This window comes from Ranitomeya imitator, chromosome 6 (genome assembly GCF_032444005.1).
Source record: "Ranitomeya imitator isolate aRanImi1 chromosome 6, aRanImi1.pri, whole genome shotgun sequence".
Taxonomy (NCBI): Eukaryota; Metazoa; Chordata; class Amphibia; order Anura; family Dendrobatidae; genus Ranitomeya; species Ranitomeya imitator.
Window position 1 is genome coordinate 339,757,141 of NC_091287.1, and position 17,544 is coordinate 339,774,684.

At 43.7% G+C, this 17,544-nt stretch overlaps 1 protein-coding gene across 1 annotated transcript in view; it reads right to left on the reverse strand.

Moving 5' to 3' along the window:
* The window catches only part of LOC138642625 (cytidine monophosphate-N-acetylneuraminic acid hydroxylase-like), a 399,876-nt gene that overhangs the window by 120,717 nt on the left and 261,615 nt on the right, over nucleotides 1–17,544 (reverse strand). The window contains exon 9 of the mRNA XM_069730894.1: nucleotides 15,982–16,117. Coding sequence (XP_069586995.1) covers nucleotides 15,982–16,117 — 136 coding nt within the window. The remainder of the gene's footprint in view (nucleotides 1–15,981; nucleotides 16,118–17,544) is intronic.

Below are 17,544 nucleotides of genomic sequence, written 5' to 3' on the forward strand. Positions count from 1 at the left end.
CTACCTGCAACATGACCCTCAGATTGTCAGAATCCGAAGTAATGCCGACTACTGGGTTGCCACACTCTTAGATCCCCGGTACAAAAGCAAATTTGGCGAAATAATTCCTGCCATAGAAAGGGATTCACGCATGCAGGAGTATCAGCAGAGACTGTTACAGAATCTAACATCTGCTTTTCCACAAAACACCAGTGATGCACGAAGTGAATCTCTGAGTTCTAACTTGCCAACCGTGGGACTATCGAGTCATCACTCAAACCGTAACAGTAACATCAGATCTGGTGGTAACAGCAATTTTTTCCAATCGTTTCAAAAATTTTTTAGACCATCCTTTGCAAGGCCACAGGAGACAAGAAGTCTGACGCACAGCCAATGCCTAGAGAGGATGGTACAAGAGTATCTCCAAGTTAACATCGATGCCATGACTGTGGAACTGGACCCTTGCTCATTTTGGGCTTCCAATCTTGAAAAATGGCCTGAGCTCGCCACTCACGCCTTGGACATCTTGTCGTGCCCCGCAGCCAGCGTTCTCTCTGAAAGTGTGTTCAGCGCTGCTGGTGGTGTGCTGACAGATAAGCGCACGCGGCTGTCCAGTGACAATGTAGACAGACTAACGTTCATCAAGATGAACAAATCCTGGATCCGCAAGGTCTTTTCTACCCCTGTGTCATCTTGGGGAGACTAAAAGCTTGATGATTTTTGAAAATCACCTCACGAACTGTTTTAAAAAACTCTGGCGAAATTGATGCCACTTAAGTGGTGTCTGTGGCCGATTTTTAAAATAAATGGAGACTCTTTATTTAGTCCCCTTGCTGAGTTTTACATGACGTTGCCATCGTCAATTCCAGGTGGGTGGGGTCGTCTGCAGAGTTGTTTACTCATACTATGGCCTGGGATTCAGAGGTCTGCTCCAAAGCTTCAGTGTCTGCTAGTCAGCAGAGTAGCCCAGCCACCCACCGCCTGTTTACCTAAGTACTATTTTTAACGGCATCTGGCCCATGAAATCCTTTTGGGCCTAGTAGAATTTAGTGCTACTCAGCAGCGTACCCCACTCATGAAGCAAGCTACACCGCCTGTTGACCTAACTACTATTTTTTAACGGCATCTAGCCCAGGAAATCCTTTTGGGCCTAGTAGAATTTGGTGCTACTCAGCAGCGTACCTCACCCATGAAGCAAACTACAAAGCCTGTTTACCTAAGTACTATTTTTTAACGGCATCTAGCCCAGGAAATCCTTTTGGGCCTAGTAGAATTTGGTGCAACTCAGCAGCGTACCCCACCCATGAAGCAAGCTACACTGCCTTCTTTCTTTCTCAATCTAACCCCTCGGCTCTGGGGTGTCCACTCAACCTCCAGCTCTCTCCTTCTCACAGGTGGACTATCGCGTGTTTTCACACTGTGGCGAATCTTTTGGGCCCAGGTATAAGAAGTCGTCGAGGTAATGGATAATATGTGCCGCCTTACAAACGTCCATGATGACACATTCGAGGAAACAACTAAACGCCTCAAATAGTGAGCAGGATATGGAGCACCCCATGGGCAAACAGCGATCTATGTAGTATGCTCCTTCACAGAAGCAGCCCAATGGGAGGACACTATTCGGAGGCACAGGTAGTAACCGGAACGTCCCCTCAATGTCTGTTTTGGCCATTAGGGTGCCCCTTACCGACTTCTTGACCCGCCTGATTGCCTCGTCAAAGGAGGTAAAGTACATAGTACTGTACTTGGTTCCGCGTCGATGTTGTCATTTACTGACCTGCCCCTTGGATATGACAAATGGTGGATTAGTCTGAATGTATTGGGTTCATTTTTTGGCACAACTCCCAACGGGGGTACCACTACGTCTTCTAAGGAAAGTGTTCTAAATGGACCCGCCGCCATCCTACCTAAAGATATTTATTTTATTTTTTTGTGAAGACATCTGGGTGTTGGTATAGTGAGTTTAGATTTTTACTCCAGCCTTTCTTGATTTTAGAAGGGCATGACATGCCTATATCTGTGTCTCCTCCTCCTTTTACTCCTCCCACTCTTTTCTTTTCGCATGACTATATGTAGTTGTGACTTTTCCATGTGTTTGTTGTGTCTTCTGAGCAGTTTGTCAGCTTTTGGACACCTTTTAAGGTGTTTTCTATGTGTTTGTATGTGTTTGTGTTTGCCTGCCATTGGTTTCAATGGGGTTCGACTGTGTTCGATGAACAGTTCGTCGAACACGTCCCTGTTCGACGAACCGAACCGAACCCGGACACTAGGGAGGTGGCTCAACACTAATGGCAGTGCCAAATGAATAATGTGAACTAGGTCTTCCTGTGGCCATCCAGTATGTGGGCTCAAAGGCTTACTGGGGTGCATGTGTAACTTTGGGGCAGGGCAGGCCCTGCATTCAATGCATAGGCAAACAGTATGGCAGTAACAAATAAATAATGTGAACTACGTTTTCCTCTGGCCATCCAGTATGTGGGCACAAAGGCTTATTGGGGTGCATGTAACTTTGGGGCAGGGCAAGCCTTGCATTCAACGTGTTCCGTGATGCTACAGCAACTCTAGTTTTTTGCAAGGGTGTTTATGATGCCCGTAAATATTTTTTTTTTTTTTAAACAAATGTATGCTTCCCAGGGAGAAATGTTTGTTTGTTTTGCATTCCAAGTATAGGAGAACCGCTCCTTTAAATTAGGAATAGAATCATAGGAGGACATCCTCCATTGCTCTTCAGACAGGTTCTCCTGTGGCCATCCAGTAACTGAGCTGAAAGGCTTATTGGGGTGCATGAAACTTTGGGGCAGGGCAGGTCTTGCATTCAATGCATAGGCAAACAGTATGGCAATATCAAATGAATAATGTGAACTACGTTTTCCTCTGGCCATCCAGTACGTGGGCTCAAAGGCTTATTGGGGTGCATGTAACTTTGGAGCAGGGCAGGCCTTGCATTCAATGCATAGGCAAACAGTATGTCAGTAGCAAATGAATAATGTGAACTAGGTTTTCCTGTGGCTATCTAGTACGTGGGCTCAAATGCTTATTGGGGTGCATGTAGTTTTGGGGCAGGGCAAGCCTTGCATTCAATGCACAGGCAAACACTATGGGAGACCCACTTTTTTATGATGGGACCATTTTTTCAGGAGGCCCTCCTGTATGTCTCATGAAAGGGGTATTGGGGTATGTCCTAATTTTTGGCAGCCCAGCCACTCACTGCAATGGCAATAACAGTATAGGAGACCCACTTTATAATATTGGCCCTTTAAGAATATTAATGCCGCCTGATGCCACTATAATAATAGACTTTGTGACTTTCAGTGTCCCTCCTACATAAAGGAAACAGGATGTGTCTGATGATGTGTCACACACCACAAAGCCAGATAAGGTTGTTAAATGTTACAATAAGATTTCCCAGTGAATGCATTTGTATTGGTTGAAAGCAATGCTAAGGTTGAAAAACGCATCAAAAACGCTACGTGTGAACATAGCCCAAGTGGTGGAGGTACATTTTTTTTTTGGGGGGGGGGTCTTTATTTTGCCTTACATACAAATTATTACCCTGGAAAGGATGTTCCTTAACATATTTCCCAGGAAAATTCATTTTGGTTTCGCTTTTGTATGTTTTAGTGTGTGCCTGTAAAAGTGGCATCACGCTCTGACAACATTGGTCACAGCTTCCAAAGAGAAACAAAAGACCAGCGCTCCATCCGGATGTAGTATTCCAACGTGCAAACTTTATTGAGCCATGTAACAGCGACGTTTCGACCCGGAGGTCTTTATCAAGCATACCTAAACATGCAGTGGAGCGGCCTTAAATAGCGTGGATGCCACACATTGCACCAATCACCATCAGGTCAGCCCCCTGTCACATAATGTCGCATATAAATAACAAAACACATATCAAATACATATTATCTAAAAGTCCACCACCGCAGATACAAACACCATAGAGGAAACATGGAAAAGATCTATATTCAATACAGTACATACGCTGTTTACCATTACATCCACCAATAAGATGGATGCATCAGACGTTGCTATAGAGATGTAAACCAATCGCAGATAAAACAAACTCCACCCATACCTAACTGTTGTAAACGGCGCCTAAAATCACAGATAGCCTATCAGATAGTCCCGGTTATACAAGTATACACTCAACCACCAACCGGCCACCCTGTAACATGCTGAACCACCCACGTCATATCCCGTTCTAATCTCCACAGCTCACCAAGCCGATCACCGGAGCCGGCGATATCAGCGTCATCAAAGTTACACGCATGCGTACATCCTGCCGCAAGAACACACCTCAGGAAGCAGGGGAACCAACCAGCGGAAGTAACCGCCCACAACTACAGTCACATGACTTGAGGGAAACTTGTATCCAAGGCAACATAAACAAAAACAACGCTCCTAGGCTGCCTAATCCAGCGCAACCCAGACGAGCTTCCTCTATGTAGCCCCCGCATGAGAGAGAGTACCCGCAGCCGGCACTGCCAGTGCACTGCCACCCGACAGAGCAACCCGCAGGTCAGCGCGCGTACCTCCACACATAACAGAAGCGCAATGAGGGCACAATCAGGAGCATAAATATTAATCACCTTACTATAATAAGGAGCCAAATGTCGACTATAAAGGACAAAAAGACGCCCAACCATATATGTTCTAAAATCTCTATCCTGAAATATGAGATATAGTGGAATTGAGTAATCTGAAATATAGTGGAATTCAATAGTCTAAACAAAAGCTCAAATCCCGTCCTCCATTGTCCAAGGTGCATCCACTCTCCAGTGCCTATACCTAAATAACCACCTATGGGAAGATAGAAAAAAAGAAAAAGAGAAAAAAAAGAAATAAAACATAAAAACCAAACCACGGAGTGGAACATGTAAAAGATACTATTTAAAATTACACCGATACGAGCTGCACGCATCTCATCAATACACTAGAACTATACCACACAGGTCTGTAGATTGAAATCTAGGTTCAAACCACCCGGTTGTAAAGATCCCAGCAAAAATATCCACTTCAACTCCTTCTGTTTCAGCAAGTGCAATCTGTCACCACCCCTCCTCAGGGTCGGCACACTGTCAATGACCCTAAATCGTAGCTGATTGACAGAGTGCTTGTGTTCCAGGAAGTGTTTCGGGACAGGCAACTCAGTCAGGCCAGTTCTCACAGTACTCTTGTGTTTGATTATTCGAGCTCTAACCTCCATGGTTGTCTCACCAACATAGGTGAGCCCACACGGACATACAATCATATATACCACCCAACTGGATGTACAAGTGTACCTCTCTTTAAGGAAAATCTTTCTGCCAGTATGGGGATGGCAGAAGAATTCACCCTTTAAAATGTTGTTACAGCAGGAGCAACCCAAACACGGAAAATTCCCATGTTTGGCCACCCTGAGAGTACTCTGCACCGAGGATTTAGAAGTCCCCACATCAGAGTGAACCAACCTGTCCCTAAGATTACGCCCCCTTCTATAGGACATCAGTGGGTACGTCACAAAACTAGGGATCGATGGAAGACCCCGTTGTAAAAGTGACCAGTGTTTCCTAATCACTCTACCAATCTGGTTGCTTGCTGGATTATAGGTGGTCACAAATGGGATCCGATCACTCACCCGTTTCACCCGTGTCTTTTTGCGAACACTTTCACGAGAGCAATTCAAGGTTTTCTCCTTAAATCTCACGACCTCCCTACCAGGATATCCCCTCTGCAAAAACTTTGAGCACATCTCCTCCAGACGTAGGTTAACCTTATCATCATCAGACACAATCCTCCGAACCCGCAACAACTGACTCCATGGCAATGAGTTTACCATCCGCCTCGGATGGTTGCTATCGAACATCAGCAAACTATTCCTGTCAGTTTCCTTAACAAAAATATCAGTTCTCAACCTACCCATCTCTTTGTATACCAAAGTATCCGGGAACTGAACCTGAGTCATAGAATGTGTGAGGGTAAATTGCAATTCAGAGTGTATCTGATTCAGATAAGTCTGGAAATCCAGCAGTTCTTGTAGACTACCTTCCCAAATGACAAAAATATCGTCAATATAGCGCCACCAGGCTCTGACGTGGCGCCAGAGGATAGAACTGTACACAAACTTGTCCTCGAGCACCGCCATAAAGATGTTGGCATAAGTGGGGGCCACATTAGACCCCATGGCGGTGCCCCTCAACTGCAGGAAAAAATCGTCCCCAAAGAGGAAAAAATTCCTCCTGAGGACGAACTCCAACAGTGTGAGGACAAGCCGTGCACACTCGGGGGCCACGTCAGAGCCTGATAGCATACAAGAGACCGCATCCAAGCCCTTCTCATGTTCTATAGATGTGTATAACGATACAACATCAAAGGATGCCAGAACCGTCGTCTCAGTAACATTAACCTCCTCAATCTTATCCAAAAAATCGTTGGTATCTTTCACATACGACCTAGCTGAAACTGCAAAGGGACGTAATATCCGATCCAGAAAAATGGCTGTTTTGTTAAACAATGAGCCCCGGCCCGAAACAATCGGGCGACCTGGGGGATTACATAAACACTTATGGATTTTAGGCAACACATATATTACCGGTGTGACAGGAAAATCAACAATCAAAAACTCTGACAGCTTATGGTCAATGAGTCCCATGGAAAGGGAATCACTGACCACAAGCTGTAATTCTCTCTGAAATCCAGATGTCGGATTGCCAGGCAATTTTGCATATACAGAATCATCAGCCAACTGCCGCTGTATCTCAGCTTTATATTTCACACTGTCCATAACAACAACCGCTCCGCCCTTATCGGCTGGTTTGATGGTTATTGATGGGTTCCTGGCCAATGATTCCAAAGTCACTCTTTCCCTATAGGACAAATTCTGAACTGACCGAGGTCTAAAGTCTTTTATCCTCCTATTTTTCGGATAGGGTGGATGGTAGTAGTACAAGGTGTGAGACTCCTACTCGTGGCTTTACGTTGCGTGAAGTAGGTCTGTATAATAGGAGTTCCTTTCAACCTCCTGGCAAGAACCATTTTGTGGAATCGTATATCGAGCTAGTACAGAAGGATATTGAAAGGATAAGAAAAGACTTTAGACCTCGGTCATTTTTCTGGATCGGATATTACGTCCCTTTGCAGTTTCAGCTAGGTCGTATGTGAAAGATACCAACGATTTTTTGGATAAGATTGAGGAGGTTAATGTTACTGAGACGACGGTTCTGGCATCCTTTGATGTTGTATCGTTATACACATCTATAGAACATGAGAAGGGCTTGGATGCGGTCTCTTGTATGCTATCAGGCTCTGACGTGGCCCCCGAGTGTGCACGGCTTGTCCTCACACTGTTGGAGTTCGTCCTCAGGAGGAATTTTTTCCTCTTTGGGGACGATTTTTTCCTGCAGTTGAGGGGCACCGCCATGGGGTCTAATGTGGCCCCCACTTATGCCAACATCTTTATGGCGGTGCTCGAGGACAAGTTTGTGTACAGTTCTATCCTCTGGCGCCACGTCAGAGCCTGGTGGCGCTATATTGACGATATTTTTGTCATTTGGGAAGGTAGTCTACAAGAACTGCTGGATTTCCAGACTTATCTGAATCAGATACACTCTGAATTGCAATTTACCCTCACACATTCTATGACTCAGGTTCAGTTCCTGGATACTTTGGTATACAAAGAGATGGGTAGGTTGAGAACTGATATTTTTGTTAAGGAAACTGACAGGAATAGTTTGCTGATGTTCGATAGCAACCATCCGAGGCGGATGGTAAACTCATTGCCATGGAGTCAGTTGTTGCGGGTTCGGAGGATTGTGTCTGATGATGATAAGGTTAACCTACGTCTGGAGGAGATGTGCTCAAAGTTTTTGCAAAGGGGATATCCTGGTAGGGAGGTCGTGAGATTTAAGGAGAAAACCTTGAATTGCTCTCGTGAAAGTGTTCGCAAAAAGACACGGGTGAAACGGGTGAGTGATCGGATCCCATTTGTGACCACCTATAATCCAGCAAGCAACCAGATTGGTAGAGTGATTAGGAAACACTGGTCACTTTTACAACGGGGTCTTCCATCGATCCCTAGTTTTGTGATGTACCCACTGATGTCCTATAGAAGGGGGCGTAATCTTAGGGACAGGTTGGTTCACTCTGATGTGGGGACTTCTAAATCCTCGGTGCAGAGTACTCTCAGGGTGGCCAAACATGGGAATTTTCCGTGTTTGGGTTGCTCCTGCTGTAACAACATTTTAAAGGGTGAAATCTTCTGCCATCCCCATACTGGCAGAAAGATTTTCCTTAAAGAGAGGTACACTTGTACATCCAGTTGGGTGGTATATATGATTGTATGTCCGTGTGGGCTCACCTATGTTGGTGAGACGACCATGGAGGTTAGAGCTCGAATAATCAAACACAAGAGTACTGTGAGAACTGGCCTGACTGAGTTGCCTGTCCCGAAACACTTCCTGGAACACAAGCACTCTGTCAATCAGCTACGATTTAGGGTCATTGACAGTGTGCCGACCCTGAGGAGGGGTGGTGACAGATTGCACTTGCTGAAACAGAAGGAGTTGAAGTGGATGTTTTTGCTGGGATCTTTACAACCGGGTGGTTTGAACCTAGATTTCAATCTACAGACCTGTGTGGTATAGTTCTAGTGTATTGATGAGATGCGTGCAGCTCGTATCGGTGTAATTTTAAATAGTATCTTTTACATGTTCCACTCCGTGGTTTGGTTTTTATGTTTTATTTCTTTTTTTTCTCTTTTTCTTTTTTTCTATCTTCCCATAGGTGGTTATTTAGGTATAGGCACTGGAGAGTGGATGCACCTTGGACAATGGAGGACGGGATTTGAGCTTTTGTTTAGACTATTGAATTCCACTATATTTCAGATTACTCAATTCCACTATATCTCATATTTCAGGATAGAGATTTTAGAACATATATGGTTGGGCGTCTTTTTGTCCTTTATAGTCGACATTTGGCTCCTTATTATAGTAAGGTGATTAATATTTATGCTCCTGATTGTGCCCTCATTGCGCTTCTGTTATGTGTGGAGGTACGCGCGCTGACCTGCGGGTTGCTCTGTCGGGTGGCAGTGCACTGGCAGTGCCGGCTGCGGGTACTCTCTCTCATGCGGGGGCTACATAGAGGACGCTCGTCTGGGTTGCGCTGGATTAGGCAGCCTAGGAGCGTTGTTTTTGTTTATGTTGCCTTGGATACAAGTTTCCCTCAAGTCATGTGACTGTAGTTGTGGGCGGTTACTTCCGCTGGTTGGTTCCCCTGCTTCCTGAGGTGTGTTCTTGCGGCAGGATGTACGCATGCGTGTAACTTTGATGACGCTGATATCGCCGGCTCCGGTGATCGGCTTGGTGAGCTGTGGAGAGTAGAACGGGATATGACGTGGGTGGTTCAGCATGTTACAGGGTGGCCGGTTGGTGGTTGAGTGTATACTTGTATAACCGGGACTATCTGATAGGCTATCTGTGATTTTAGGCGCCGTTTACAACAGTTAGGTATTGGTGGAGCTTGTTTTATCTGCGATTGGTTTACATCTCTATAGCAACGTCTGATGCATCCATCTTATTGGTGGATGTAATGGTAAACAGCGTATGTACTGTATTGAATATAGATCTTTTCCATGTTTCCTCTATGGTGTTTGTATCTGCGGTGGTGGACTTTTAGATAATATGTATTTGATATGTGTTTTGTTATTTATATGTGACATTATGTGACAGGGGGCTGACCTGATGGTGATTGGTGCAATGTGTGGCATCCACGCTATTTAAGGCCGCTCCACTGCATGTTTAGGTATGCTTGATAAAGACCTCCGGGTCGAAACGTCGCTGTTACATGGCTCAATAAAGTTTGCACGTTGGAATACTACATCCGGATGGAGCACTGGTCTTTTGTTTCTCTTTGGACTATGTGGATGATCCAGGAAGGTTCCCTGGATGCGGACCTGGCGCCCCAATAAGTGAGTGCTGTCAGTCTTCTTTTTCTTCGTAACATTGGTCACAGCTGTGACCTAGGAGTCAGGAATGCTTCCAGGGGTCTTCCCCATGATGTTCCTGTGTCATTTGAGCACTATTGCCACCGATTTCAGACATTTTTAGATGCTAATAGGACCCCTGGGGCAAATCACGGCAAAAATGCTCAGGTTTCCCATAGACTTACATTAGGCTCGTTGCTCGGGTCGAGTACCTGAGAATTCCAATTTGCTCCACCCGAGCAATGAGCACCCGAGCATTTTAGTGCTCGCCCATCACTAGTGTATAGTTGTGTGTCATCAACATACATATGATGCTGGAAACCAAATCTGCTCATGATTTGTTCATTGGGGCAGAATCTAAGAGAAAAGGAGGGATCTTAGGATCTCTTCTTTTAAGCCTATAAAATCTGTACAATGACTTGATTACAAAAATACATATCCAGGTAACCACCTACACAGCTCTATGTGTAATTCCATAGATGGTGCAGAGACAAAACTCAGGATGGATTCAGATTAAGATGATGCAATTTCACAAAAACGGATAGTCCAGCACTCGTACTCCAAAAGGAATTTTTTAAAAAAGAGCATTTCTTTATTAATCCGTGTTAAAAAAAAGTTTGACACAGTTTAAAATGGGACAACCTGAAGAAAAATATAACAGTACTCTACACGTTTCAAACTAGTATGTGAGAAAGATTCTAAGGCCGGCGTCACACACAGCGTATGAAAATACAGTCCGTATATTACGGCCGTAATACGCTGAAAAGTCCCAAAAATAGTGGTCCGTAGCTCCTCCGTAGGCAGGGTGTGTCACCGTTTTTTGCGCATTTCATCCTCCGTATGTAATCCGTATGGCAGCCGTAATGCGTGTTTTTATCGCAGGCTTGCAAAACCGACATACGGCTATACAAGGGATCCATGTGTAAAAGAAAAACAAAAAACATATATACTGTCTATATATATATATATATATATATATATATATATATATATACATATATATACATATATATATATACAGTATATATGTCAGTAGACACATATATGTATATATATTAATATTTCATCCAGCGCGATATAGCAGAAAGCCGGTAATTCAATTACCGGCTTTTGCTTTCTCCTTCCTAAAACCCGACATGATATGAGACCTGGTTTACATACAGTAAACCATCTCATATCCCCATTTTTTTTGCATATTCCACACTACTAATGTTTTTTTTTTTTTAACCCTTTACTAGTATTGGATTAATAATGGATAGGTGTCATAATTGACGCCTCTCCATTATTAATTTGGCTTAATGTCACCTTACAATAGCAAGGTGGCATTAACCCTTCATTACCCCATATCCCACCGCTACACGGGAAAGGGAAGAGAGTGGCCAAGTGCCAGAATAGGCGCATCTTCCAGATGTGCCTTTTCTGGGGTGGCTGGGGGCAGATGTTTTTAGCTGGGGGGGCCAATAACCATGGACCCTCTCCAGGCTATTAATATCTGCCCTCAGTCACTGGCTTTACCACTCTGGCGGAGAAAATTGTGCGGGAGCCCACGCCTATTTTTTCTGCCCTTTAACCCCTTAATTTACTAGCTAGAATGGCCAAATTTTGCATAGACACACTACTAACATTAGTAGTGTGGAATATGCAAAAAAAAAAGGGGATATGAGATGGTTTACTGCATGTAAACCAGGTCTCATATCATGTCGGGTTTTAAGAAGGAGAAAGCAAAAGCCGGTAATTGAATTACCGTCTTTCTGCTATATCGCGCTGGATGAAATATTAATATATATACATATATGTGTCTCAATGACATATATATATATACCTATTCTATGTGTACACATTTATTCTACCTATTCTACTGTAACCTGTCAGTGTGATTTTACTGTACACCGCACTGAATTGCCGGCTTTTCTCTCTAACAGTGCTGCGTATTCCTCGCAAGTCACACTGCTGGTCCGTGTGTGATCCGTATTTTTGGGGCTTCCATAGACTTTCATTGACGTTTTATTTGTGCAATACGGTGACAAACGCAGCATGCTGCGATTTTCTACGGCCGTAGAAAGCCGTATAATACTGATCAGTTTAATACGGCAGATAGGAGCAGGGGCATAGAGAATAATTGTGCCGTATTTTTTGCGAGTTTTACGGACGTAGTTTCTGCGCTCTTACGTCCGTAAAACTCGCAAGTGTGACGCCGGCCTCAGTCTTGGAATGAGTTGTCATTCCAACCATGTAATACACAACTTACAGGTGAATTTTTAAAAGTAAAATCCATCTACCCTGAGAAGGGTTGTTTTCAAAATGAATGTCAACCTATTGTATAGATCAAAAGCTAATTCAGTGAGGATATAACAGAAACTGTATACACTTAACTGTGCTAAAAAATTATCGTTTGTCCATATAATCATTATAGTCAAGAATATTCTAAAATTGGGAGAATCAGCAAATCTTTACCTATTTTACATGCCAACAAAAATAAGCAACATGGTATCTCTTAGGCCGGCGTCACACTAGAGTTTTACCGATGTATGAGAGGCACAAAAACTACGCATTGCACACGGACCAATGATTTTCTATGGGGTAGCTTCTATCTGGTGTATATTACGCATTCGTATTTTACGGCCGTACAAAATCACAGCATGCTGCATTTGTCAGCGTATTGCATAAAAAATCCGCCAATGAAAGTCTATGGGGGCGAGAAAAATACGGATTACACACGGACCAACAGTGTGACTTGCGTAAAATACGCAAGAGTACAGCAGGTGACAGGAAATGTGTCAAGCCCTCAATCAGGAAGCTCAGACATGCTAATTAGCTGAAAAACCCAGACAGACATCCAGAAGTCTGCCGCACGCCTCCACGGAGTCTCCTGCATCATGGCCAATATTATAAATGTGGAAATGCTGCTGATCTTGGTGCAAGAGAGGGATCAGAGAGAAGCCCATTACTCCAACTGGGCCAGAAAAGAGGCGGCATGGAGGAGCATATGTGGGATCCTTTTCCCAGAATATGAGCAGCGCCACGTGAGGTCCAAAGGCAGATAAGTAAGTACACTCATGTTTCTCACACTATGAATAATATTGCAAACTGCATTACCAACATGAATTTGGTCCTAATGTTCTTTAAATTAAGATTAATCTCATTTATTTATATAGCTCCATTAATTACATGGTGCTGGACATGAGAAAGGGGTTACGTTCATATTTGTTTAGATGTCATTTACATTTTCTAAATTTACAATGACATACTGCTACAGAGGGGAGAGGACCCTGTCCTTATGGCATGAAAATCTATGTATTTTCCATTATATCGTATTGTGCTGTTCGAGGTTACAATATTTATGTTGATGATATTTTTGGAAAAATGCAGGTTACTAGGCCACATTAAAATCTGTTATATCACTAACACATTGTTGTCCCACTGTGTTTTCTTTTGCTACCTGGGACACATTGTTGTCCCACTGTGCACAATGGCCTTATACATTATTTTTTTGCTCTTTCATTGCAGTGGAAGATGTTATGAGACGATGGTGCAGCATACGAGACCAATATAGGCGAGAAAGACAGTGAGGAATATGCACATATTCCTCACTGTAATGAGCGGGACTATGTGACCGCTCACACAGGACCTGCTGCCAGCGGCCGCTGAGAAGAGACATCGCAGGAGCTGGGTGAGTATTTCCCGGCAAGCGGGTGGGCGCACAGGGGATGGGAGGCGGGAGGGGACACACAAACTTTAATTTTAAGGGAAAATTTAAAAAAAACATTGATTTTTCATTCCTTCTCTCCAGCGAACGCTGCTGGGCAGAAGGAATGAATGCCGGCTTCAGCACCACACGCAGGGGGGACAGCGCTTACTGTAGCGCTGTCTCTCCTGCAGGCGGTACGTGCACACGGAGGAGAGTGTACACTGTTCTCCATGTGCACGTGTGCTGTCCGTATTGTGGTCCGTGCAGTCGGTAAAAAACGGACAGGGCAACAAAAATAATAAAGGGGATGGGAGAACTACAATACCCAGATAGATTAGAGAAATTAGGATTATTTAGTCTAGAAAAAAGACGACTGAGGGGCGATCTAATAACCATGTATAAGTATTTAAGGGGACAATACAAATATCTCGCTGAGGATCTGTTTATACCAAGGAAGGTGACGGGCACAAGGGGGCATTCTTTGCGTCTGGAAGAGAGAAGGTTTTTCCACCAACATAGAAGAGGATTCTTTACTGTTAGGGCAGTGAGAATCTGGAATTGCTTGCCTGAGGAGGTGGTGATGGCGAACTCAGTCGAGGGGTGCAAGAGAGGCCTGGATGTCTTCCTGGAGCAGAACAATATTGTATCATACAATTATTAGGTTCTGTAGAAGGACGTAGATCTGGGGATTTATTATGATGGAATATAGGCTGAACTGGATGGGCAAATGTCTTTTTTCGGCCTTACTAACTATGTTACTATGTTACTATGTTACGTGTTTTGCACACGAAAACACGGTCCGTGTGAAAACACGCACATGTGCAGAAACACATAGATCCTAATGGGTCTACGTGTGTCAGTGTCTCCGGTACGGGAGAAAACTGTCACTACACATACCGGAGACACTGACGTGTGAAAAAGGCCTTAGACTGTACATGTCACCTAATAAACAAGCACTAATATGTCTGGAATGCAAGGGGTTTTATAAGTGTGGCCGAGCCAAGTGCAGTCTGTGTAAGTATGCTGAGAAAAACCAAACCATTTGGATCACTATATAATGTAGACTATATGACATGAAATCTTCTATTAACTGTAGTTCCATATTATTCAATGTCGGATGTACTATAAGAGCCTTTAGTAGACATATAGGAGAACAATTTAAGGGGAACCTGTCAGGTTCAATAATGCAATGAATCTGCAGGTGTAGGGTTAATTTGCAGGTTGATAGTTAATTGTAGTATATCTGCTACAACTTAACACTTTTTACAACAACATGGATTGAATCTAAATAATTTCAAAATCATGTCATTTCTGAGATTCTAATATAGCCACCCCCTACTTTTCAACAGCACTCATAGCCATCTAACCATGGAGAGTGTCAGTTTTTTATTCTGTTGACTATCAATTTTTGGCAGCACCAACCACAGCCTCATTGCTCACATAGGCCTACAGTTTTCCTTAACTATAAATCTCCAGTTTAAAAGCCCACAAGTTCTCAATAGGGTTTAGGTCTGGTGAGGAAGTGGCCATGTCATTATTCTTTCATCTTTAAGGTCCTTACTGGCAGCCAAACAGTGGAGAATTTGATGCATGTGATGGAGCATTGTCCTGTATAAAAATCATGATTTTCTTGAAATATGCAAATTTATTCCTGGGACACTGCCTGAGAAAGGTGTCTGCTAAAAACTGGCAATTCATTTGGGAGTAGATTTTGAGTCCACGTTCATTCCCAAAAGGTCCAACTAACTCAATAATTAATAATACCAGCCCATAGCAGTATCCCACCTCCAACTTGCTGACGTCTGAGTCGAAGTGGAGGATTTTGCCCATTACGGATCCAGCCGACGGCCCATCCACTTACTTCATCAAAAAACACTCTTATCTCATCAGTCCATAAAACCTTTGAAAAATCTGTCTTTAGACATTTCTTGGCCCAGTCTTGATATTTCAACTTGTGTCTAGAATATGACAACACTGAAGGATAGTGAGTTCTTAAGTCACTTCACGTTTGATTCTTCTCAAATCTTTGCCTAATAATTTAACACACCTTGATAGAGGGTGTTGATATCCTTAGACCACATTCTCCCTTATTACACAAATATTCATCACTTTTATCTGCTTCAGCCAACAAGCATTAAAGTTCATAGAGCTTGGTGTTGGAAGATATTCATAAAAGCGATGATATCGTCAAAATACTCTCTTGCCTAATAATTGTGTGGTGTACAAGCACTCCATTTCACTACAATAGCTGGAGTGTCCGGTGTGCGCCATATTCATCAATAAGGTAGATTTTCACAATTTTGAACATCTTTTCTGGGTTTTACTGTACATTCCTGGCCAGAAAACGTACTTATCTGATGGATGAGCCTCAACAAAGTAACCAGCAAAGGGACAATAGATATGAGGATTCAAATCCTTTATGAGCTGAGCCTTGTAGTTCAACAATTTCTTTCTCTCTGTTTTGATGAACTGGGATTTCCATTCCTCTGTAGATACAAAGCACAAACCAACCTCTTAGTCATATATTTAATGTATTATCATATTATTTTCTTATCATTAGCTTAAACAGCTCTTAAAGGCAAGTCAGCAGATTTTTGCTATGGAATCCGAGAGCATCATTATGCAGGGGCTAAGACCTCGATTCCAGAGATGTATCACTTACTGAGCTGTGTGTTTTGTTCCAACAAAATTAGTGTTTTATTAGTAGTAGGTTATTACTATAGGACAAGCCCACACCCACTAAAGATTAGCAGATTTTTGTAAAAATACATGGTACAAAGGAAGAAGCCAATTAGTGGCGTGGGCAGAGACAGAGCAACATTCAGAGCACCTGCTACATTTGCAGTTGAGAAATTTGCTGCACCCAGTAAATACATCACTGAAATCAGAGTGGTCTTTGCCCCTACATTGTGCAGCTCTCAGATGGGGTAGCAAAAAGCTAGTGGTAGACTGTTAATTAAAGTCTATGTTGCACAATGAGATGTACCTCTTAAAGGGAATTTGTCACCAGGTTTTTGCTACCTCATCTAAAAGTACCGTCACATTTAGCGACGCTGCAGCGATTCAGACAACGATCCCGATCGCTGCAGCGTCGCTGTTTGGTCGCTGGAGAGCTGTCACACAGACAGCTCTCCAGCGACCAACGATGCCGGTCCCCTGGTAACCAGGGTAAACATTGGGTTACTAAGCGCAGGGCCGCGCTTAGTAACCCGATGTTTACCCTGGTTACCAGCGTAAACGTAAAAAAAACCAAACACTACATACTTACATTCCGGTGTCTGTCCCCCGGCGCTGTGCTTCTCTGCACTGACTGTGAGCGCCAGCCGGAAAGCACAGCGGTGACGTCACCGCTGTGCTCTGCTTTCCGGCTGGCCGGTGCTCACAGTGCAGAGAAGCACAGCGCCGGAGGACAGACAGCGGAAGGTAAGTATGTAGTGTTTGGTTTTTTTAACATTTACGCTGGTAACCAGGGTAAACATCGGGTTACTAAGCGCGGCCCTGCGCTTAGTAACCCGATGTTTACCCTGGTTACCAGTGAAGACATCGCTGGATCGGCGTCACACACGCCGATTCAGCGATGTCTGCAGAAGGTCCAGCGACGAAATAAAGTTCTGGACTTTCTGCTCCGACCAACGATGGCACAGCAGGATCCTGATTGCTGCTGCATGTTAAACTCAACGATATCGCTAGCCAGGACGCTGCAACGTCACGGATCGCTAGCGATATTGTTGAGTGTGAAGGTACCTTAAGAGCAGCATAATGTAGGATTCCTAGGAGTAGGATTCCTAGGAACCATGCAATCTAAACAAGCTTCCATTTACTTAAAAGAACAAGATGACAATCACCTTACAATGATCTTTTGGTTTACACAAAAGATCATTGTTCTTGGCAGTGCATTGTCCTAAGTGAACAA